The 24,817-nt window shown below is 41.0% G+C and overlaps 1 protein-coding gene across 2 annotated transcripts in view; it reads right to left on the bottom strand.

The window, feature by feature from the left end:
* Window positions 1–21,596, bottom strand: part of ythdf3 (YTH N6-methyladenosine RNA binding protein F3) — a 43,479-nt gene extending 21,883 nt beyond the window's left edge. Inside the window, exons 1-3 of one of the 2 annotated variants that reach the window (XM_067980170.1) lie at window positions 21,241–21,596; window positions 20,936–20,960; window positions 17,019–17,098 (exon numbers count right to left, since the gene is read on the bottom strand). In XM_067980170.1, the coding sequence (XP_067836271.1) occupies window positions 17,019–17,098; window positions 20,936–20,960; window positions 21,241–21,264 (129 nt within the window). In that variant the 5' untranslated portion in view covers window positions 21,265–21,596. The remainder of the gene's footprint in view (window positions 1–17,018; window positions 17,099–20,935; window positions 20,961–21,240) is intronic. The other variant, XM_067980171.1, reaches the window with a different exon arrangement.
* Window positions 21,597–24,817: the final 3,221 nt, after the last annotated feature.

Below are 24,817 nucleotides of genomic sequence, written 5' to 3'. Positions count from 1 at the left end.
ATTTACAAACATCTCTGTTGCCAACATATTTTCTTTGCACAACAGTTAGTTAATCTTGTTCCTAGGCATGTTGTTGGCTGCATTTATTTTTCTTTCTTGAAAATTAGACTTAATAGATAATATATTGCCCAAATAAAGACTGGATGAGTTCTAATAGAAACAAAGTGGATAAGGTCACAAAATCTGAATAAGAGGCTGAACAAACAAAAGTATCAAATTGGTCTTGGTTAAAACAGTATTTATCCTAAAATTGAGTCACACTAATTACTGTACCAACATGCTCACTTTGTTCAATGTTACGTTTTATTAACTGGATCAGTTTTAATAACTGGATCAGTAGTAACCAGTTGAAATATCAACCTGATCCTCAATAATGGTCCATAATGCAGCCCCAGTGTCTGGATCACTGCTCTTCAGGCTATGCGCATGCTGGTAGTGCAGACAGCTGATCTCGCCAGGTAACACCAGGTCAGCCAATTAACATTTCAGTGCAGCTCTCTCAGCACATGATGCGCAGGGAATATACAAGCACCAGGGGCAGGATGTCCTGAGTTTGGCTTCTTAATAGGATGGCTTTAAGGGTGAACAGCAGCCTTTTCTGAATAGTTGCCGAAATGGCTGGAACAGGACAACATATCCATTGAACGAAGCTTGCTTTAGAGGCATTGCTCGTTCTATAAAAAAGGTGGTCCTTTTTGGAGAAAAGGGTACCCTCCAGTGAAAAGTACTGACAAATCTGTATGGATGAAAGTGGTAGAAAGGGTCAATCATATGCTAGCCGTCCACAGAATTTGACAGCAGGCCTCTAAGAAGAATGTTAATCAGAGTGACATGGTGTATAATACTGCTATTGATTTTTCTTTTATATTGTAGTAATCTTAGCTTTTAGCCTTTATTCGTTAGGTAGGGAAGTCTGATTCAATTCTAAAATAGTGACCAGTGAACTTTTGAACTTCAGCTGACCCTACAGCCCAGCAGGTTTTAATATGAAGTAACCACCTGCTTAATGAGGAAAGCTAATTGAAGACGTGCCATTGCGTACTGGTTTAAGTTTTGGGGAACTGTACATATGGATGCAGGACGAAAGTTGTGTATACGGACTTTCAAAAGCCATTTGATAAAGCACCACATAATAGTCTTGTTAACAAAATTAAAGCCCATGGGATTAAAGGGACATTGGCAATGTGGATACAAAATTGGCTAGGGTACAGAAAGCAGAGAGTAGTGGTGAACAGTTGTTTTTCAGACTGGAGGGAAGTATACAGTGGTGTCCCCCAGGGGTCAGTATTAGGACCACTGCTCTTTTCCATATATATTAACGGCCTGGACATAAAAGGATATAATTTCAAAGTTTGTAGATGACACAAAACTCGGAAGTATATTAAACAATGTGGAGGATAGCAACAGACTTCAGGAGGACATACAGAATGGTGAAATGGGCAGACGTATGGCAGATGAAATTTAACAAAGAAGTGTGAGGGGATACATTTTGGTAGGAAGAATGAAGAGGCAATATAAACTAAATGGTACAATTTTAAAGAGGGTACAGGAACAGAGACACCTGAGGGTGTACGTACACAAATCTTTGAAGGTAGCAGGACAAGTTGAGAAGGCTGTTAAAAAAGCATATGGGATCCTGGGCTTTATTAATGTAGATGTGGAGATGCCGGTGATGGACTGGGGTTGACAATTGTAAACAATTTTACAACACCAAGTTATAGTCCAACAATTTTTATTTGAAATCTACAAGCTTTCGGAGGCTTCCTCCTTCGTCAGGTAAATGTTTTACCTGACGAAGGAGGAAGCCTCCGAAAGCTTGTAGATTTCAAATAAAAATTGTTGGACTATAAGTTGGTGTTGTAAAATTGTTTACATTTATTAATGTAGACAGAGTACAAAAGCAGGGAGGTTATGCTAAACCTTTATAAAACACTGGTTAGGACTCAGCTGGAGTATTGTGTTCAATTCTGGGCACCACACTTTAGAGGGGGTGCAGAAGAAATTTACTAGATTGGTACCAGGGATGAGGGACTTCAGTTATGTGGAGAGAATGGAGAAGTTGGGGTTGTTCTCCTTAGAACAGAGAAGGAGAAGGAAAGATTTGATAGAGGTGTCCAAAATCATGACGTTTTGATAAAGTAAATAAAAAGAAACCGTTTCCAGTGGCAGAAGGGTCAGTACCCAGAAGACACAGATTCACAGCGATTGGCAAGAGCCAGAGGCGACATGAGGAATCATTTTTTTTAAAAACACAGCGAGTTGTAATGATCTGGAATGTACTGTCTGAAGGGGTGGTGGAAGCAGATTCAATAGTAACTTTCAAAAGGAAACCGGATAGCTTTTCCACCATCTATAGGGCACAAGTCAGGAGTGTGATGGAATACTCTCCACTTGCCTGGATGAGTGCAGCTCCAACAACACTCAAGAAGCTCGACACCATCCAGGACAAAGCAGCCCGCTTGATTGGCACCCCATCCACCACCCTAAACATTCACTCCCTTCACCACTGGCGCACTGTGGCTGCAGTATGTACCCATCCACAGGATGCACTGCAGCAACTCGCCAAGGCTTCTTCGACAGCACCTCCCAAACCCACGACCTCTACCACCTAGATGGACGAGGGCAGCAGGCATATGGGAACACCACCTGCACCTTCCCCTCCAAGTCACACACCATCCCAACTTGGAAATATATCGCCATTCCTTCATCGTCGCTGGGTCAAATCTGGAACTCCCTACCAACAGCATTGTGGGAGAACCTTCACCACACGGACTGCAGCGGTTCAAGAAGGCGGCTCACCACCACCTTCTCAAGGGCAATTACGGATGGGCAATAAATGCTGGCCTTGTCAGCGACGCCCACATCCCATGAACGAATAAAAAAAAACTTGAAGGGAAACATTTACAGGGCAATGGGACTAATTGGATAGCTCTTTCAAAGAGCTGGCACAGGCACAATGGGCCTCCTCTTATGCTGTACCTACTATGATACTATGTCAATCAAGAGAAGTGTTGTAAAATTACCCAGTAGTCACTTTTCTGCAGCTTAAAGATGTAAAGCTATACACATGAACAAGACGTGATCAGGTCAGTTTAGCTTGCCACAAATGGCCACTTTGATAAGGAACTTGTAGCTTAGCAAAGTGGCAGACTGTAACAAGACTTGGATTCATAGGGTTTGATCAGCCTGATTAACGAACTCGGAATTGTTAACGCATTTCAGTCTCCAACCATCAGGTGTGGTTGTAAGTAATATATTTTAAGTGTATGCCTAAGTACTATTGCATGGGCTGTATGCTTAATAAAACTATAAATGCTTGACCTAAAAATTTACTGAACCTTATGGCTTTGGGGGATAGATGGAACATCTTATCATAAATAAAACCATCCTCTAACACCTCTACCATTAATGGCAGAGCTTTTAATCATCTTACCATCATAAACTGAAACTGTTTGCCTAAATCCCTTCACCTTGCTAAATCTTTCCCCACCTTCGAAAATCTATTCAAACTTACTCATTCATGTCTCCCCTAACCTCCCTGTGTCTAATCCTCAACCTTGAAACGTGTTATGTTAAAGGGGCTAAGTCAATGTAAGTGGTTGTTATTATTCAAAATACTTACGCATTCTATATAGTGAAAAATTCTAATATTGAAAGACTTCAAATTCCTCACTTCTAGACTGCCCTGGTGATATTACCCAAGATAAATGCAAGAGGTGCCATGACTTTGAAACAGCTGACAGCAAATTTATGTGCCATCGGCTGGGTATTTAGCATATCCGACGGGTGGTGGCATTTCCTCAACATCCGCGTAGGCTCTCATCAGCTCGTAAATGGCTCCAAAAGCACAGCCCTTAATTGCATTTGATGGAACAGAGCACTGACCCATGATCTGTCCATCAATTACATCAGTGGAGTGCTTGAGCAGCAAGATGATCCAACAGAATGCAATAACTTTGTTAATTTTTTGTGCTTAAGATGAGGAATGGAACATTTTCTATTTTGGGTACCTGGGATCAGCACAGAATACTCTTCTATAATTAGATGCAGAGAAATACTCCCTCTACTCTGAACACCATGCTTCAAATTCAAGACCATCCCTCACTACACCACTGTCATTTTTCTATTTCCCACAACAGTTATCCTGCAGCCTCCATAATGAGATGGTCAACCAGTCCCAAATTAGGGGCAGTTGCACACTGTGGGTCTACTGCCATTGGGAAATGGATTGAAATCGTCCACACTTATTTCACACAGGAACCTTACAGCTAAACACAGGAGACTTTCATCCCATCAATCAGGGGACACACTTCTCCTTTAAGGAAACTAGTACACCAGTTGATAAACGTAACATTTCTGTTAGCTCTATATTTGTGTTTTTGTTTTCTTCTACGTGATAGTTGAATTAGATAACTACATGAGTCCCAGGAACTCACTAGTCCTCACCCTGTACCCAATATGTACTGCATTCATTTATGCCTTCTGCACAATTTCCTCACTGCAGCTGAACCCTCAATTTAAAAACAAAAACCAATCTTTGGGGAATGAGTGGGCAGATGGGAAAGAATGGGAAACTATGCACTGACCCAATAAAATCAAGTAAAAATAGGAAAAATTAAAATCTCAATGTCTTTGAGGTTGTCTGCCTACTCAGTCACTTGAAGAAAGTGCTAGAATAAACAGGGGAACAAAAAAGCATTAAAAAGGTCAAATACATATGAATGGAGATATGGAATAAATCAAAACTATTAAATAGTCTTCACACAGATTCCAAAGGGGATAGGGGTTTACTGGGACATACTGATCAAGATTCTGGCAGTTCAATCTATTTGAATGTTCAGGCATTTTAACAAGGATTTATTTTAACTTACTTCATAGGACCCGAGGTCCCATTTTCTCCAACCCCCACTCAGAAATATACAAACGAGTCTTTAACTTCAGAACAACAGCAGGTCTACTCATTTTACATTTAGCGCAATTGTGTTGCAAGTGTAAAACACTCCTAATCGTCAGCAAATGGACTTTTATAAACACCAAGTGTTGCAGTTTTGTTGAAAATAAATGCAAGTTTGAATGTGTATATAGATGAAGTAGCAAAATGTGATTTTTCTAGCTATACAGTTGTTAAAAGTATTTGCTGTTAATTTATTTAATTGTTTAATAGTATTACGTGTAGATATCACGAATTAAAAAAGGCAAGAGTGTGGTTATTCTAGTGGTACAACTACACTAACCTTTATGAATATGTAGCTTTCAGATCAACATAAAAAATATAATTTAGGAGAGTTTTGCAAGGATCTCAGCCCAGATTCAAATATAGAGAATGGGAACAGGAACTATTGCACTATAACATTACCAATGAACACTGAAGAGTTTCTCCAATCTATCAGGTGACAAGGGGAGGGGATGAAAAAGGGGAAAAGAGTAAGAAGCCACTGCAGAAAATGTCTAAATTTTATAGCGCCATAGAAGAAAAAATTGCTATTTACACTAATTCTCCTAGTTCGAAGATTACATCTTACAGAAATAAACATTAAAAAATGCATCTTTTCTAAAAATCAACCACATTGCCTCAAGGTTATTTTGTTTGCATGTGTCCAAGTTCCATTTTCTGTAGGCATTGTACAACTACTTTTCCTATTACTTTTTCCTTTTTACAGAAATCAGCAGTTTTACTATGTACAACTGTTGCCTTACTAATTTTCACAGATCAAAGTCAAAACATAGTCTGGTTAATCATACAGAACAAAAGTTGGAACATCAGTAAGCACTGCATCACTTCCAGTTAATGTGGAGGCGGCGGATCTTAGCGAAAGCAGCTAAAATAATCATGCGTTTCAATGAGGAAGGGAATTAATTGGCAAGGACAAGGAATGATTTAAACAACCTACCCTTTAAGTTATACTTAACAACAGACTCTGAAGAGTTTGAGACTTGTGTAAGCAGAAAGTTTTTTTTGTTTTAAGGTTTCATACTAATTGTAAGGATTTTTTTTGCTGTGCAAATGTGCAATGGCAGAATTTAACTTTAAACATTAACGGTGTTAACAATTCAGGGAAGCAGGTGTGGTTCACATCATATGCACAGCTGGTCTAGCATCCATGACAACACGTAAACATTTTTGACAATTACTCTTCTTTGCTTGCTTGTCTGATTGGATAATCTGATTGAATCTATGATTGTGTGGTGTATGAAGAGGATTTGCAATTGAGGTCAATTTAGTAAAAAAAAATCCAAACAAAATATGGGGTTCATGAATCTGGAATAGATATATGATCAATAGAAGTAGCAAAGCATCCCAAAAATTGGTCACCATCAGTTCCTTCATGCCAACTTTACAGAGGCAAAAAAAATTAGTGCCATTATTTATTTTCCAAAAGGAATCTGAAGGATTTTTATGTTTTCTGTCTGCCACAGCTAACTTCTGTGTACATATGCATATATTTGAATGACAATCCTGATCTAAAAGCACACAATTAATCAGACCTGCAATTTTTATACTGGCCTACAAAATCTTGCACTGCCAAATTTCTAACAACAACTAATTATATAGCACCTTTAACATAGGAACACATCCCAAGGCATGTCACAGAAGCGCAATCAGACAAAAATTGACACTGATCCAAAGAACGAGATATTAGGAAGGGTAAAATAGATAGGTTTTAAGAAAGGTCTTAAAAGGAGGAAAGGTAGAGGGGTTTAGGGAGGAAATTCCAGAGCGTAGAGCATAGATAGCTGTAGGCACAAGCGTCAATGATGGGGCGAAAGGAGTAGATGTGCAAGAGGCCAGAAATGGAGCACTGCTGAGCTCTCAGAGCGTTGTAGGGCTGCACGAGATTAGATAGGATGGGTCATGGCCATGAAAGCATTTGGACACGAAGATGAGAATTTTAAATTTGAGGCGTTGGTGGACCAGGAGCCAATGTAGGTCAGCGAGCACAGCAGTGATGGGTGAGTGGAACTTGGTGAGGGCTAGAATACAGACACCAGAGTTTTAGATGAGCATAAGTTTATGGAGGGTGGGAGGCTGTCCAAGAGAGCACTGGAATCGTTGAGTCTGGAGGTGACAAAAGCATGGATACGGGTTTCAGCAACAGATGGACTGAGTAAGGAGAGAGACGGACAATCTCTGTGATGGAGAGAATATGGGGTAGGAAGCTCAGATGCGGGAAATCTGAAATAACAGAAAATGCTGAAAACACCCAACAGGTCAGACAGCATTTGTGGAGAGAGAACCTGAAACATTAACCCTACCATCTTCTCTCCACAGGTGCTGCCTGACCTGCTGAGCTCCAGCATTTACTGTTTTTATACTAAACTATACATATGAATTTTTTTTAATATATAAAAAGGCCAGAATTCCTTTGACAAATAAATCTAAAATTAATGCTTACAATTTCTTAGAATAGAAAGTCCTGGACTTCAGCAAATTTAACTGTTGCAATGTGATATTTTAGTCATACTGAACACTGGTGATCTTAATTTACAAGTTAAACATCTTTCTCATTATACCCTGCAAATATATCCTATCATTTCCAGTTGAGTCACATTGGGAAAAATGTCATCTTTTTCTCATTCAGAAAGCTCAATTCATTTCAAAGGGTACACAATCTACAGAGACTCTTTTCTAAAGAAAAAGATCCATTCATTCTTCTAGTGGTCTAGCTTTGACAATATTCCACATTGACTCCAAATTCTGACTGCCTTTGAACTGCCACCTTTAATTCACGCTAAATTTCACTTTGTTACTGGATGATATCAAAGACAAAATTGTGCCACAGTAAAAATATTTACTGTGAGTATTTTTATTCCTATTTTTTCTAACTTTAAAAAGCTTGACTTTTCCCAAAACCCTGTACAACTGGACTATCACTCAACTCTTTATAAATAGTATACAAAACCAACAGAGGTGAAGACCTTTATTTGGACAGCGTCCAGCCTCTTACCCCCTAAGCAGGCTCAGCAAATTTATTCCAGTTAGTAGACGAACCAAACAGATCATGAGAAGCCCCAGTTCAATCCTCTAGTCTATGCTGAGTTAGCAGATCTCTGCCATGGTGGTGACAGGGGCACTATAATTGGTCTCAGTGCTCTAGGATAAGGAGGGGCAAGTTGAAAAAGATCCACCTCCTGATCTCTATCCAGTGATCTCAGTTGGAAGTGGATGTGTGGTCATTGGGAGAGGTCAGGATCAGGCTTGCCTGTGATTTCCCTCATTCTGCAGTCAACTACCCTGCCGATACCCACCGTTCAGGCTCTTGCAGGAATAGGCCATTCGGTGCAGAGCAGATGGTATCCGTGGAACCACACCCCAGAGAACAGTCAATACCTTCCGCAGAGAGCAAAATAAGCAAAAGAAAAAAATGTTTTTCTTGGAAATCCTCTCCCCAAGGCATCAACTCTTTAGTAGAAAATATGTCCATCATCCTTCAGTACTTCACTCGAATGGCCATTATTCATCAGAGCTTTGACAGCGAGTGTCTAATCAATCACTGTATTATAGCCGAGCCAATCTTGTCTTCACCCAGCACCCACATACACACACTTCCAGCAAGGATCGTTGGATAGCGATTAACAGTGGGAATTATGGCCAAACCTTACACCTACCCCAGCTAAAATCAGGTAACTCAGTAGATTGGTGATTTAATCTCTGTCTGTATGGCAAAGCTACTCACTAGATCGAGGCTATTAACCTCTAAGTTCTCCATCCTCCCACTACCCCTCTCCCCAATTTACTGAAAATCCTATTTTACCTAAAATTTTAATGTTAAAATGCAAGTACAGAATAAAACCGTTGTAACATTATACTTCAAAATCATTCCATAGCAAAATGATCTAGAAACATTCAGCAACTATTAAATGTACTTAAACCTTTTGGTTTGCTCATTAAATACATGGATATATCTAAATTTACTCAGTGTTATAACAAAGCTTTGGTGTTTTGTTATATCAGCAATGGATCACAATTTGATTTTTTTGTTAAATATTTGTTCTTGAGTGAGGGGCATGCTGGATTTTGACCTAGCAATGAAGGAATAGGGGTATAGATTCAAGTCAGGACGGCGTGTGGAGGTCACCGTGTTCCCAGGACATTGCTGCTCTTATATTTCTCAATGGTGACGGTCACAGGACCAGGAGCTGTTGTCAAAATAACATTGGCAAGTTGCTATAGTGCATCTTGTTGATTGTGGCCACAATATGTACTAAGTGCTGGTGATGTAGAGGATGGATACTGATTTTAGTGGCAGGGGCACCAATCAAGTGGACTGCTTTTTCCTGGATGATGTTGAGTTTCTTGAGCGTTGTGGCTGCACCCACACAAGAAAGTGGTGAGCATTCCATCACACTCCTGGCTTTAGCCCTGTAAATAGTGGATTGGCATTGAGGGGTCAGAAGGCGAGCAACCTGGCACGGAGTACCTAGCTCTGCCTTGCACTTGTAGCCATTGTATTGATAATGACGGCTCCCATTAAGCTTCTGGCCAGTGGTGACTCCCAGGATGTTGATGGTGGGGGACTCGGCAGGGGAAGGAGCTTGGGCCTTCTCTTGTTGGAGGTGGGTCACAGCCAACCACTTGTGATGCGACAGTTACCTGCCATTTGTCAGCCCAAGCCTGGTTTTATCCAGGTCCTGCTGTGCACTGGCATGAGTTGCTTCATTATTGGAGTTGTGAATGGAGTTGAAGATTGTAGAACAGTCAGTGAACACCACTAATCCTCATCTTATGACACAGGGAAGGTTACTGTGCCAAGGACACTGCCTGAGGAACTCCTGCAATGATCGTGTTCCAACAGCCATGACCATCTTCCTGTGCGTCAAGTATAGCTCTCAAGTATGGCTCCAGTCACTGGAGTGTTTTCCCATTGGCTCAGCATTTGCAGGGCTCCCTGGTGTCATACTCAGTCAAATGCTGCCTTGATGTTAAGGGCAGCTACTCTCATCTCTCCTCTGGCATTCAGCTCACGTCCATATCTGGATCAAGATTAAGACAAGATCCAGAGCCGCGTGATTCTAGCAGAACCCAAATGGAGCATTTGTGAGCAGATTATTGGAGTTGCTTGACGGCACTATTGGTGACTTCTTCCATCACTTTACTGATGATTGGGAGGAGGCAGACAGGATAGTAATTAGATTTGTGAAAAGACATACCTGGGCAATTTTCTACACAGTCAGGTGGATGCCAGTGTCAGAGCTGCACTTTAATATCTTAGCTAGGAGACCAGCTAGTCCTGGTCCACAGGTTTTCAGTGCTACAGCCTGGATGGGTCCATAGTCTTCGATGTGTGCAATGCACTCAGCTGCTTCTTAATGTCACGTGAGGTGAACCAAATAGGTTGAACACTGGCATCTATGATGATGGGGACCTCTGGAGAAGGCAGATTATGATAGTCAACTTGGCACTTTTGGCTGAAAACACTTGCAAACGTTTCAGCCTAGTCTTTTGTACTCCTGCTGGGCTCGGCCATGGTTGAGGTTGGCAATGTTAATGGAGCCTCCTCCTCCCATGACTTAAATGATTGTTCACTTTCATTCCTGCTGGATGTGGTAGGGTTACAGAGGTTTACTCTGATGCGTTGGTTGTGGAACTACTTAATTCCATCTATAGCCTGCTGCATTTGGCAACTAACAGGTCAGTGGCTCTGCTTTATAACTTCACCAAGTTGGTGCTTTATTCTGAAGTATGCCTGGTGCTGATCCTGCAGCACCCTTCGACACTCCCCAATGAATCAAGATGGTAATGGAGGAATGAGGGATATGCCCAGTCATGGGGCTCAGATTATGGTGGTATACCATTCTGCTGTTGCTGATAATCCATAGTGCTTCATGGATACCCAGTTTTGGGCTGCTTAATCTGCCCTTAGTCTGTTTCACTTACATGCTGGCAGTGCCATGCTACACTATGGAAGATGTTCCCACAGCAGAGATGAGACTTTGCACAATTACTGTGCAGTAGTCACTTCTACCAATATTATCATGGTTAGATGTGTCTGTGACATGTAGGTTGATGAAGAAGAGGTTAAGTGGATATTCCCCTGTGTTGGTTTCCTCACTAACGCAGGCCCAGTTAGCAAGGATGACTGTGCAGGGTCAACTGGGCTCGGATTACCACTCTTGCCCTGATCCAAAGCATTCCCTGAAGGACATTAGTGAACCAGATGGGTTTTTATGCCAATCTGGCAGCTTTCACGGTCATTTCTCTGATGCCAGACGATAAATAACCAGATTTATTGAATTCAATTTCAGACCATAAATAGCCAGATTTAGTGAATTCAATGTCACAATTTCACATGGTGGGATTTGAACTGAAACTTTGGGTCCACTTCCATAACAACCAAAATACACAGTGTTAATTTACATATCTTTTGTCTTCTGGCTATAAAGGTCTAATACCAAACGGGTTTGGGCAATGTCAATCCAGTTCCTAATAAACACCTGCCGACAAAACAAAACTGACCTTAATTCTGCATTAATTAGCACTAAACTGGCAAAATAACAGGTTACAGGATGACTGGTGGAAGTGAAAAATGTCAAATTGTTTGCAGTGGGGGGGGGGGGGGGGGGGGGGAGGTGAGCAGATGAAGAGGAAGGAGAAGATACTTATTGAAGCAAGCTTTATTTGATATCTAACTGTTGGACCTGACCTGATTCTGGAGAGTAGTTGAAATTGAAAGTGTCCCACTGCACAATACTAAATGATTCAGTTTGATCAATGAAAAATTTGTTTAAAAAGCTGATAGTTAGATTACATGTCAACTTGATAGTTACAAGCATGTACTTACATTGGAAGTTAATCCTTTAAAGAATTACAATCTAGTCTTTCATACTCACCAATACAGAGCACTAAAAATCCACGACTGAATCAGCCAAACCAATGAGCGTGTAAGCACGTGCAAGCAACAAACTTGCATTTATAATACACCTTACAACGATCTCCCAAGGCACATCACAACTGATTGTACTTCAAGGAATAATCAGTTGTGATATAGGCTAATTTGGGCAAAAAGTCCCACAAACAGCAAATGAGATGAATGACCAGATATTGTTTGTGTTGTTTGCGGAAGAAATATTAGCCAGGGTGCCATGAGAACTCCCCACTCGTCTAATAGTTCCATAGCATCCTTTATATCCATCTGAGCAAGACACAGTGCTCTGATTTAACATCTCATCAAAAGATGAGATCAACAGCGCAGCACCCCCTCCATACTGCATTGAAATGTGAGCTTAGATTATGTGAAGTCCAAAATGGGGCTTGAACCAACAACGATCGGACTCAGATGAGAGTGCTACCAAACTGAGTCAAGCTGACACTAGGCTAGGAAGAGAAAGAAAAAAATCTAATTAGGTTTCCTACCCAATTATTATCCAGTGACATAGCAGAAAATATGAGTTTTGAGAATCAGTCTTGGTTTTGATGCCACTGACTGAGGCTGAACCAGACTGTTCATAACCATTACTTTCTATTTGACCCTGAGCTGAGCTTCCAACCTCATATCCTCTCCATCACCAAGCCCACCTACTTCCCACCTCCGTAATATTGACCGTCTCCGGCCCTGCCTCAGCTCATCAGCTGCTGAAACCCTCATCCATGCCTGTGTTACCTCCAGACTCAACTATTCCAATGCTCTCCTGGCCAGCCTCCCAACTTCCACCCTTCGTAAACTTGAGCTCATCCAAAACTCTGCTGCCCATATCCTAACTCATACCAAGTCCCGTTCACCCATCGTCCTTGCGCTCGTTATTTTAAAATTCTCATCCTTGTGTTCAAATCGCTCTATGGCCTTGCACCTCCTGATCTCTAACCTCCTCCAACCCTACAGCCCTCCAAGATCTCCATGCTCCTCCAATTCTGGCCTCTTGCACATCCTCGATTTTCACTGCTCCACCATTGGTGGCCATGCCTTCAGCTGCCTAGGCCCTAGGCTATGGAATTCCCTCCCTAAACCTCTCATGTCTCTCTCTCTCTCTCTCCTCATTTAAGTCACTCCTTAAAACCTACCTTTGACCAAGCTTTTGGCCACTTATCCCAATATCTCATATGGCTCGTTGTCAAATTTTGTCCGATAATGCTCCTGTGAAGCTTCGTGGGATGTTTTTACTATGTTAAAAGCGCTATATAAACGCAAGTTGTTGTTGATATTCCACTCATCACTTGCATTGCTGCAACACCACAGCTCTTGCCAACCTCAGCCACATTTTCCACTCAATCCAGCGATACTATCTCAATTATAATTCCACTCTGACCCTAGTTTTCCCTATTGATGAATTCAATTAACAGATTCAAGATCAGAAAATTAATTCTAAGTAGTTAGAGATGTCATTAACTAACATTTCAGGTACAGTCCTCACCACTTATACCGTTCCCGCTTATCCCAGACAGCCGCCTATATCGGACAAACGGTGCTAACTATTTGATGTTACCATAGGCGTCAATTACAAAGGTGCCACTTAAACCTTATTAAGTACATTGACTACTTTGAGCAGTTCAAGCAGCTGTTCACGTCTCCTTAAAAAGTGTGAATACTTATCATTAAGTCCTTTCAGGCAGCCACACTGCTTTCAGTCACCAATGGGGATTGCACTTCATAATCCAATGAAGTACTTTTGAAGTGTTTTGGGACATGATAATTTGAAAGGTGCTATATAAATGCAAGTTCTTTCTTTAAAAAAAAATCAACTTTGATGGAGGATGTAATGAATATTTGAAAATGGACTAAGTTGCTCCTAACTTTAGATTTTAAGACAGAAAAACCATTTATTTTCAGGTCAGTTCTCAATTCTCCTTCTCCTGGAGGTTCTCCATGCCTGCTGTCCAGCATCTCACCCAAGAACCTTCTATCTTTAGGGCACCAACGATAATTCATAGCTAGAAATTCCCATCTGTACTTTGGATTTGCTTTCTTTTGATCTATTCCCAAATCCACAAGCATTAACTTCGGTCAAATGCCTTAGTATTGAAGTGATTTAATTGCCAGTTATAACCAGTGCTTAAAATGCTGCTGTGCTAACCTTACAGCAGTGCTGCCACCAACAGCACCAATTTCAACAACAGCAATGAAAAGCAAGAGAGGTGGTGCAGAGATGGACTTCAAGATACATTTTCCACGCACCATGTGGACAGCAGAGCTAGTACAGCAACATACACAGCTGCTGCCAGCAGCAGCTCTTACTGGCCACTGACCACTCTAGTTGTAGACAAGCTGTGCACCTAGCCCAGCTGCTTCCACATTGTTTGCCTTAATGGTCTTTCTCCAGGATCAAAAGTCACTATTATAACTGTCATACAACTTGTTTTGTGTTACTACCTGCTGCAGAATATGCCTTGCTATATAAACTGAGCAGATTCTGCTTGAAGAGTGCTATATAATATAAACTAAACATAAGAAAATAAGGCAAGATCTTGCAGAATAAGTGGACAGTATGCTTTGTCCTTAGTGAACAAAAATATAATTCCTGTTACTATCCTCTACTTAAAGCATGGGAACTGTAACTCACAAAAGCAGCTTTATTACTTTGCATTTAGTATAGTAATTTTACATCACTCTTTGGCAATTGGGACACAAAGAAAGAAAAAGCATGGAAATAAAATCCTTCCAATGTGTAATTTTGCTGTCAAAATAACGGTGAGGCTAATGGTGCTTGCTGTTATTTATGCGCAAATGGTGCAGCAACTTCAGGCGAGAGGCAGATGTGCGGGTAAACACGAATGTCCAAAAGTTGCTGTCCCAGTTGCGCTGTTAGCTTCGTGAAAACTGCATCTCGCTGTATGCCTCACCACTGAAATGCACTGAATGCCATGAAGTTGCTCTGTTTGCATGGTAGATATGAACTAAACTCGCCACAGAAAATTAAGTCGTCATTTCGAGTCCAAGCACTCTTTTAACAAGTGTTAAGTACTGCCAATCACCATCTCTGGCACAGAAAATTAACTATTACAAGTGTGGAGTCTCCTTCCTTCAGGTTTTAATTGTTGTTGGAAATTTTAAAACTGTCAATTTTAAAAAAAAATTACTTTCCTTTTGTCTCTTTTTTCTCTCTCTCAATCCAATCTACTTTCCCTTTTTATTTCTCTTTCTGTACCTGATTTGACAATGAATTCACATTTCCTCTCAGTCCTTGCACTGTTAATTTCACAATCCTTCAAGCTGATTGGTTAAGGAGATACATAGTTGCTTGCCCTGTTCATTCAGATCCCAGATCCCAGCATACCAAAAATAGTGGGGAACCAAGGGGCAAATGAGAGGGAGGAACTTAAAACAATTAATATCACCAGATATAAAGTACTGGACAAACTAATGGGACTAAAAGCTGATAAATCCCCTGGACCTGATGGCCTACATCCTACTGTTCTAAGAGGTGGCTGCAGAGATAGTGGATGCATTGGTCATGATCCTCCAAAATTCCCTAGATTCTGGAACGGTCCCAGTGGACTGGAAGGTAGCAAATGTTACCCCGCTATTCAAGAAGGGAGGGAGAGAGAAAACAGGGAACTATAGGCCAGTTAGCCTGACATCGGTGGGCAGGAAAATGCTAGAACCCATTATTAAGGAAGTGGTAACAGGGCATTTAGAAAATCAGAATATGATCAGGCAGAGTCAACATGGTTTTATGAAAGGGAAATCATGTTTGACAAATTTATTAGAGTTTTTTGAGGATGTAACTAGCAGGGTAGATAAAAGGGAACCAATGGATATTTGGATTTTCAAAAGGCATTCGATAAGGTGCCACATAAAAGGTTGTTATGCAAGGTAAGGGCTCATGGGGTTAGGGATAATATATTGTAGCATAGATAGAGGATTGGTTAAAGGACAGAAAACAGAGAGCAGGGATAAACGGGTCATTCTCAGGTTGGCAGGTTGTAACTAGTGGGGTGCCGCAAGGATCGGTGCTTAGGCCTCAGCTATTTAAATCTACATTAATGACTCAGATGAAGGTAATGTGTAATGTATCCAAGTTAGCTAACGAAATAAAGCTAGGTGGGAAAGTAATCTTTGAGGAGTATAGAGTCTGCAAAGCGATACAGACAGATTAAGCGAGTGGGCAAGAAGGTGGCAGATGGAGTATAATGTGGGGGAATGTTGGAAGATAGAAAAACAGAATACTTTTTAAATGGTGAGAAACAATTAAATGTTGGTGTTCAGAGAGACGTGTGTGTCCTCATACAAGAAACACAAAAAGTTAGTTTGCAGGTACAGCAGGCAATTAGGAAAGTAAATGGCATGTTGGCCTTTATTGCAAGGGGGCTGGAATACAAGAGTAAGGAAGTCTTATGACAATTGTACAGGACTTTAGTGAGACCTCAGCTGGAGCACTGCATACAGTTTTGGTCTCCCTATCTAAGGAAGGATATACTTGCCTTGGAGGCAGTACAATGAAGGTTTACTAAATTAATTTCTGGGATGAGAGTGTTGTCCTTTGAAGAGAGGTTGAGTAGAATGGGCCTATACTCTCTGGAGTTTAGAAGAACGAGAGGTGATCTCATTGAAACATAAGATTATTAGGGGGCTTGACGGGGTGGACGCTGAGAGATTGTTTCCCCTGACTGGAGTCTTGAACTAGGGGGCATAGTCGCAGGATAAGGGATTGACCACTCAAGACTGAGATGAGGAGGAATTTCTTCATACAGAGGGTTGTGAATCTTTGGAATTCTGTACCCCAGAGGGCTGTAGATGCTGAGTCACTGAATATATTCAAGGCTGAGATGGATAGGTTTTTGGACTCTCGGGGAACCAAGGAATATGGGGATCGGGCGAGAAAGTGGAGTCAAGGTCGAAGATCAGCCATGATCTGATTGAATGGCGCAGCAGGCTCGAGGGGCCGTATGACCTACTCCTGCTCCTATTTCTTATGTAGATGCCTGCTTTTCCTCACTGCAACATCAGCTCGCACTTTCAGCAACTTGCCATATAAAAACTTTAAAAACCTAAACGTGCAAGGGCAAGTCTAACTAATGTCAGACACCCTTAGAAGCTCTGCTACAGCAAATTATGGCCCATTCTTTGAAGATTAAAGTTACTTACCTGATTCGTCTGGCTGGTTAGGTAAGGTTCAAAATCATCATCGTTCACTGCGTCTTTTTGATGCATCGAACCGTTCTGAACTGTAATTAAAAACATTCCATCAGAAAATGTTCTTTAAAACAATGCAGTCACCTTCAAAAATAATAAAATTTAAGATTGCCAGTATAAAACAGGATCACTGGTGAAAAGGACAGGTGTTTCATGAAATGCAAGTAGATTTATTAACTTGCAGTTCCAGGACACATCAACCTATATAGTACCCTTGACTTGAACATTATGTAGTTTGATGTGGAGATGCCGGTGATGGACTGGGGTTGACAATTGTAAACAATTTTACAACACCAAGTTATAGTCCAGCAATTTTATTGGTGGACTATACCTAACCAAAATAAAATTGAACCTTACCTAACCAAAATAAAATTGCTGGACTATAACTTGGTGTTGTAAAATTGTTTACAATTATGTAGTTTGTAAGTTGCAGATCATTGTTTAGAAAAAAAAGGCTGCATTACTACAATACCCAAAGAAAGACTCAGGATGGTTAAACACAAGTCTAATTCTGCTCTTAAGGTGCAACTTTAAGGCCAAAAAAGTCTAATTGTACAAGTAAACACAGCCTGAGGTCAGATTTTAATTATTATTTGTTCAGGGAACTGTAGATTGGAATGTGCAACTCTGAAAAACTCAGCATTTTAAGACTGTTTGCATCTGTAACAAAGGGCAGCATATGCATATGCTGACATGAATTTTTTAATATAATACTAGCAGATCTCCTGAGGCATTGCTCATGTTAAGTTGGATATTTGGCTTTATAAAGGACAGGAGTTTTACACCATGAAATAAATCAATGTATTATTCTGCTATGGTAGTGATGTGTCCCTTTTGGGTAACAAAGTCTAATTGTTAAGTAAATACAAACTCAGGTCACTCATTTCATTGTTGTTTGGTCAGGTAATTTTGCAAATTGTAAAAGTGTTGGTCAATTTCAGCTCCAGGTCAGAAGTGCCCAGCATAAATTATTTTTTAAAAAGAAAAAAAGCTATTGTTTTTCATCTATAAGTCCATGCATTGCTATATTGTTTTTATTAAAATTAAAGAATCCCCCATGGTAACGCTAACAGTAAGTCAAATGATTTACAAAAAGGACAGGATTACACCATGTAATGCACAATTCAAATATAGGTGTATGCACAAAGGCTAACTGATGTTAAGTAATAACTGGGTGACTTCATACTCTGGTCAATTTAGAGCTGGAGACATCATGGCTCTGGTAGATTGTTAGCTGGAGAGTTTGTCTGCACTTTAGATGACTGCCGTTCTTTATTTTTTAAACCTCGTGTGACATGGAAATTTGCACTGGCGTATGTGTGACTAAGTGTGACAGACAGGAAGTTTGTACATATGTACAAACAACAATCTTGCTTACAGTAAATCAAAAGATGTGCTATTTTATAAGGTCAAAAGTATTATACCATGTAATGAATATTGTGCATTGTTCTAGTAAAGTGTAAATGATTATCTCTAAGCCTACAAAATGTAATCACTTAATTAAACACTGAATTGGCTCAGAGCAACCAACTAAGAAGCTGCTATTGATACATGAACAGAGTTCATACAGATATCAATTAAGAAGCTGCAGCCATTCAGGTTCCAGTGAGTTACTTTATTTCTACATACTTCTCTTTGAAGGGGCACACAAAATTTTAAGTGCAGGACTGGAAGCATGACAGCCAGGAAATATTCACTAGAACAGTGTTGTCCAATACATTAGCCACATGTTGCTAATTGTATTTCTGATTAGTAAATAAAAAATGAGTAACAAACAGTCGTTGGGCATGTGATCTCAATATTTATATTCACATGGCATATACATGTTTACTTTAACATTTTTGTGCATGCATTGGTAAAACGTTAAGACGAAAAGCAGAGCGTGCAAGTGTTTTGTTTGATTGTTGAGTGCTTTATTTCCTTGGTTACTGAATGGTATAAGTTTGCACGCTGTGTGTGTGTGTGTGTGTGTGTGTGTGTGTGTGTGTGTGAGAGAGATATTTACTTACGTGCAGCACATTTACCTGTACTGTGTACGTAAAGTGTTTTCTACTAAAATTAGTGCACGTGGCTAAAACAATGTCATCATAACCACACCTGTGGCGGATCATCAATTTTTATTGAACAACACTACGCTAGACATACCATTTTCATGTTATACCTATGGATGAATAGCTGATTTCCATTTTGTTGGAATTAGGATTAATTCTGTTTTTGATCAGTTTTTGTGCAGACATTAACCATTATTAGACCTCAAGTGCTTGGTGTGCACTAATAAGAGGATGAACAATTAATGTCAGTACTACAGGTTTAATAAGAAACCTGCAGTTAATGACTAAGAAATCCAATGCTCAACAAATAATCAATAATGCAGGTCACAACTGTTTTCTCAGAAGACACTATATAAAATTAAATTATATATTATTTTCCTTTCTCCACCATCAAACAGCTTCCTTCAACTGGAAGGACAAGATTGTCTGAGCTGCAGATTTTGCTTCTGCTACATATAACTCTCAGATCAAGTGGCCATATGATGAGTCAAACAATGTCAGCTCTCCTCCACACCGGAGATCAAACATTTTACTTCCATGTGGCAGTCCATATGGTGGCCAATTTAAGAACCTCAAAAACGGAGATGAAAGTTTTGAGGGCTCCCTGCAGTTTGAAATCAGACTACCAACTTTGCATCCGAATGTCAACCACTTGCGATCCCATCAACAGTAAACAATGCACTTTACAATTAGCTGGGCTGAGCAAATGGGCACAAACAGGAAGTGAAGTCAGATCTTGGTACATTCTTATATACTTCTCATTAAACAACAGACAGAGGGAGCACTGGATTTTCCTAGGAAAATTGTAGACAAACATTTTACAATTCTAAAATAATTAATTCCATTGCAGACTCATTTTCAGTTGGAGGCAGAATGTCAATGAGGAGAAGACAGTGATCCACCAGTGAACATGGGCAACAGTAACTACTACTGTAAATTTTATACAGCCCAATATGGTGTAATTAATAACTGAAGACAGGTCAGCATTGAAAGACTAGCAACAAAAAAGCTGTTTTTCATGTCTCTGGGTTGTCAGTATTTCAATTATATATTTTACAAATTGAGTATCTAAAAAGTTCATTAGTATGTGTGTTTGCAAATAAACACAAAGGTTGACTATGCAATTTTTCATTAACAGTATCTTTTCAACATGACCCTATACTTTAAGTTATTGACATGGTGCCTCTAAGATGTTAAGCCAGTAGCCAAATGTGGTAAGTAGCTCATAAGTGAAATTTGTTCAACTGAGTAAATTTATTATTTTTAAATCAAGTATGTGCTGTTTTCAGGAGCAAATATCATGACCTCAGGCTATTCACATTAACACAATATGTCAAATCAATATTGCAGTATTTATTTCACAATTTCACTTTCAGGCTTTGAAACAAAGGAGAAAATCCAAAAAAAGTAACTCTCATTTCAAAAAAATTTGAAGTTAACACTTAAAGCGCAATCAAGTAAATAGTAGTAAAGCATCATTCAGGCTGATTAATTTCATATTAACAAAACCAATCAGATTCATATGTAGAAGATCAAGGTAACCTAAAGTTTGATTCAGTCAAGTAAAACCTGGAAGCTAATTTGCCCCGTAGGGAAATTGCCCCAAAAGTTAGAAGTCATGTCCTACAATTGGTTTGATAGGTTCACTTTGAGAAGTGGAGAAAATATTAAGTTTCCAAAGTTTGATTTGATGAGTTCATGTTGAGGTTAGGAAAATCTTCAAGTTAAAACACTCTCTAGCAAAACAAAAAAAATACTAAAAAAGTCAAAACACCCAGTCTGTATGAAGTCAACAGAATGAGTAACGGACAAACTCACCTTTACTTCCCTGTCCTTTCGGTCTCTGATGTAGTATCGTGTTTAAAGCAAAAAACAAAAGAAAACAAAACAAAAAAAAACACAAAAAAGAAGAAAACACCTGTCAGTACCTTATGGAATTCGGAATTGAATATTAACAAGTACTTAAAAAATAAAATAATAAATAAATAAACCTTGTTTATAACATTGCAAGCGACAGGAAATGTCTGTGAGAGAGAGAGAACGAGTCGTGGCCTGCGAGGAGGAGGAGGCGGCGGCGGCCCGGACTCGGGCACTCGCTCCCCGGCTGACAGTCAGCATATTACCTGATCCACGCTGGTAGCAGACATTCTTCATTAAAGAACAGCAGGCAGGGGCTCGGCCTCGGCCTCAGGCTCCGGCGGATTTTTTTTTTTAAAAATCGTGCTCCCAGCGGATCGTGCAGCGGCCCGAGCTAGTGACGGTAAATCCCAGGAGGAGGCGGCGGAGGAGCGCGCCGCGGTCGGTCTGTCTGTCGGTCGGTAAGTTTCCCTTGGCGCTTGTCTCTCTGGCCGCCTGTATTTGTTGAGGCGGCAGCGAGTGTATGTGTGTACGTGTCTGTAAATGTACGATTATTATCTCTCTCACACACAATGGCGGAGGGCTCCAGCACTCACTTCCGTTCGCAGCCTCTGACCTTCCGGTACCTGACGTCATTGCGTGAAGGACAACCGAAGAAAAGTGGAAGAAATGGGAGGGGAGGAGAGGGAGGGAGAGGCGACGCCTGGTCAGTACAGGCCTCCGCCGGAGAGGGCGCCCATACCTGGAGGACGTCTTCCCACAAAACGATGGGGAGCGCTGTTTTACTAAACCTCAAACGGTGCCATCTATAGGAAGACAGGTGCTGTCAGAATTAGAGTGAATGAGAGTATTTTTAATACTCTGTGTGTATATGGATTACAGTAAACACTGGAAATAACTCACATCGCAATTTTGGATAGCAACGAATTTGAAATACTGGTTAATGGCGTGTGCTGTTTGTGGCAGTAGCTGACAACCGTACCGGCGAGGACATGGAGTGCAACATTGAATGTTGAAGCTTGTGGAGAAAGTGGGGAGGGGGGCGCTGACTAGATGAAATCATGGACTAGGGGGGGGGATCATCAGCGGCAGGGCAGAAACAGCAAATATCCAGAAGTGAAAGAAAGCGGTCTTGGTAACAGCAGATGTGGGGAAAGAAACATGAGCTCAGAGTCAAGCAATAAATCAAGGTTTCACACCTTCTGACAGCCTGAGGTAGCAGTTGAGGAGGCTAATAAATTTGAAGCCAGAGACGGAACAACTTGTATTTGTCTAAAACAAAAGTAAAGTACTGTGGATGCTGCAAATCTGAAATAAAAACAGAAAATGCTGGAAATATTCAGCAGGTCAGGCAGCATCTGTGGATAAAGAAACATAGTTAACGTTTCAAGTCGATGACCTTTCGTCAGAACTGGAAGAAGTTAAAGATTTAATAGTTTTTAAGCAAGTACAGAGCCAGGGAAAGGGGAGGGGGGGGAGGAAAGAACAAAAGGGAAGGTCTGTGATAGGGTGAGGGGCAGGAGTGATTAAATGGAAAAAGGGATGTTGGTGTAAGGCAATGGGAGTGGAAAAGGGACACATAAAGAAACACAAGATGGCTCTAGAGAAGCATTAAGCGGCAACAGCAGAACCATTACCAGCAACAGTTGTCTGAAAAAATGGGAGCAGTGGTTATGATCTGAAGTTATTTAAATCAATGTTGAGTGTGAAAGATTGTAAAGTGCCTAACCAAAAAATGAGGTGCTGTTCCTCAAACTTCCGTTGAGCTGCATTGGAACAGTTTAGGAGGCCGAGGACAGTGGGATGGGAAATTAAAGTGGGAGTGGGATGGGAAATTAAAATGGCAAGCGACCGGAAGGTCAGGGTCATGCTTGCAGACTGAAATTTTGGCTTATTCCCATCTTGACGTTGGACCTCCTTTTTGCCTCCTGCCACTACCCAAAAGAGTGAAGCAACAACTTTTGGAGACAGACGGAAGAGCTGGTTATTGTCAGTATACATATGGAAGATGAACCCATACTTCTGATGATGTTGACATGGGGTAGCATGTAGACTGTGAAGCAGATGGGACCAAACATGGACCCCAAAAGTACACTGTCCTGAACAGCTATATTCTCTGGAGTTTAGAAGGATGAGAGGTGATCTCATTGAAATGTGTAAAATTCTTAGAGGGCTTGACAGGGTAAATGCTGAGAGGCTGTGTCCCCTAGCTGGAGAGTCTAGAACTAGTGGTCATAGTCACAAGATAAGGGGTCAGCCATTTAGGACTGAGATGAGGAAAAGTTTCTTCACTCAGAAGATTGTGAATCTTTGGAATTTTCTACCCCAGAGGGCTGTGGATGCTCAGTCATTAGGTATATTCAAGACTGAGATCGATGGATATTTGGACACTAAGGGAATCAAGGGATATGGGGATAGGGCAGGAAAGTGGAGTTGAGGTCAAAGATCAGGCATGATCTGATTGAATGGCGGACAGGCTCGAGGGGCCGTATGGCCTACTCCTGCTACTATTTCTTATGTTCTAATTCATCCATATTTAGTTTTTAGGGCAAGAGTTCAATCACTTTTTACTCCATCAGTGAAAGTTACATCATCTCAATCAAGATTTAATGGTTCTCTAGTGTCCAACCTGCAGTCTTAGGGCAACATGCATCCCCCAAGCCCTGGCAATCCAGCCCTTGAATCCTAGGCAATTGAATTCTGATTGTTCATATATTTTTTATTGTTTAATTTTGTGGCCCTGGAGGTTGGAAAGGGCTGCTTTCATTGTTGGTGCCTTACTCGTGGATAAATCCTGAAACAATACCAAGATCTGTTAGCATCAGAAATCTGAGATATATTCAAATTAATGGGAACATGAATTTAAATGTTATATGTTATACGGGTACGGTAGCATAGTGGTTATGTTACTGGGCTAGTAATCCAGAGACCTGGACTAAAATCCAGAGTCATGAGTTCAAATCCCGCCATGGCAGCTGGCGAATTTAAATTCAATTAATTCATTAAAATTCAATTAATGAAATAAAAATCTGGAATTAAAATACTAGTATCAGTAATGATGGCCATGAAACTACCGGATTGTCGTAAAAACCCATCTGGTTCACTAATGTCCTTTAGGGAAGGAAGCCTGCCGCCCTTACCCGGTCTGGCCTATATGTGACTCCAGACCCACAACAATGTGGTTGATTCTTAATTGCCCTCTGAAATGGCCCAGCAAGCCACTCAGTTGTAAAATCTCGCTACGAAAAGTCATAATAAGAATAAAACCGGACGGACCACCTGGCATCGGACCACTAGGCACCGGACACGACAACGGCAAAACACCAAGCCCAGTCGACCCTGCAAGGTCCTCCTTACTAACATCTGGGGACTTGTGCCAAAATTGGGTGAGCTGACATAGCCATACTCACAGAATCATATCTTTCAGCCAACGTCCCAGACTCTTCCATCACCATCCCTGGGTATGTCCTGTCCCACCGGCAGGACAGACCCACCAGAGGTGGCGGTACAGTGATATACAATCAGGAGGGAGTGGCCCTGGGAGTCCTCAACATTGACTCTGGACCCCATGAAATCTCATGGCATCAGGTCAAACATGGGCAAGGAAACCTCCTGCTGATTACCACCTACCATCCTCCCTCAGCTGATGAATCAGTCCTCCTCCATGTTGAGCACCACTTGGAGGAAGCACTGAGGGTAGCAAGGGCACAAAATGTACTCTGGGTGGGGGACTTCAATGTCCATCACCAAGAGTGGCTCGGTAGCACCACTACTGACCGAGCTGGCCGAGTGGGCCTGCGGCAGGTGGTGAGCGAACCAACACGAGGGAAAAACTTACTTGAC

The sequence above is a fragment of the Heptranchias perlo genome, chromosome 3 (assembly GCF_035084215.1).
Source record: "Heptranchias perlo isolate sHepPer1 chromosome 3, sHepPer1.hap1, whole genome shotgun sequence".
In the NCBI taxonomy this organism is placed as follows: Eukaryota; Metazoa; Chordata; class Chondrichthyes; order Hexanchiformes; family Hexanchidae; genus Heptranchias; species Heptranchias perlo.
This window is presented reverse-complemented; position numbering and strand designations above follow the sequence as displayed.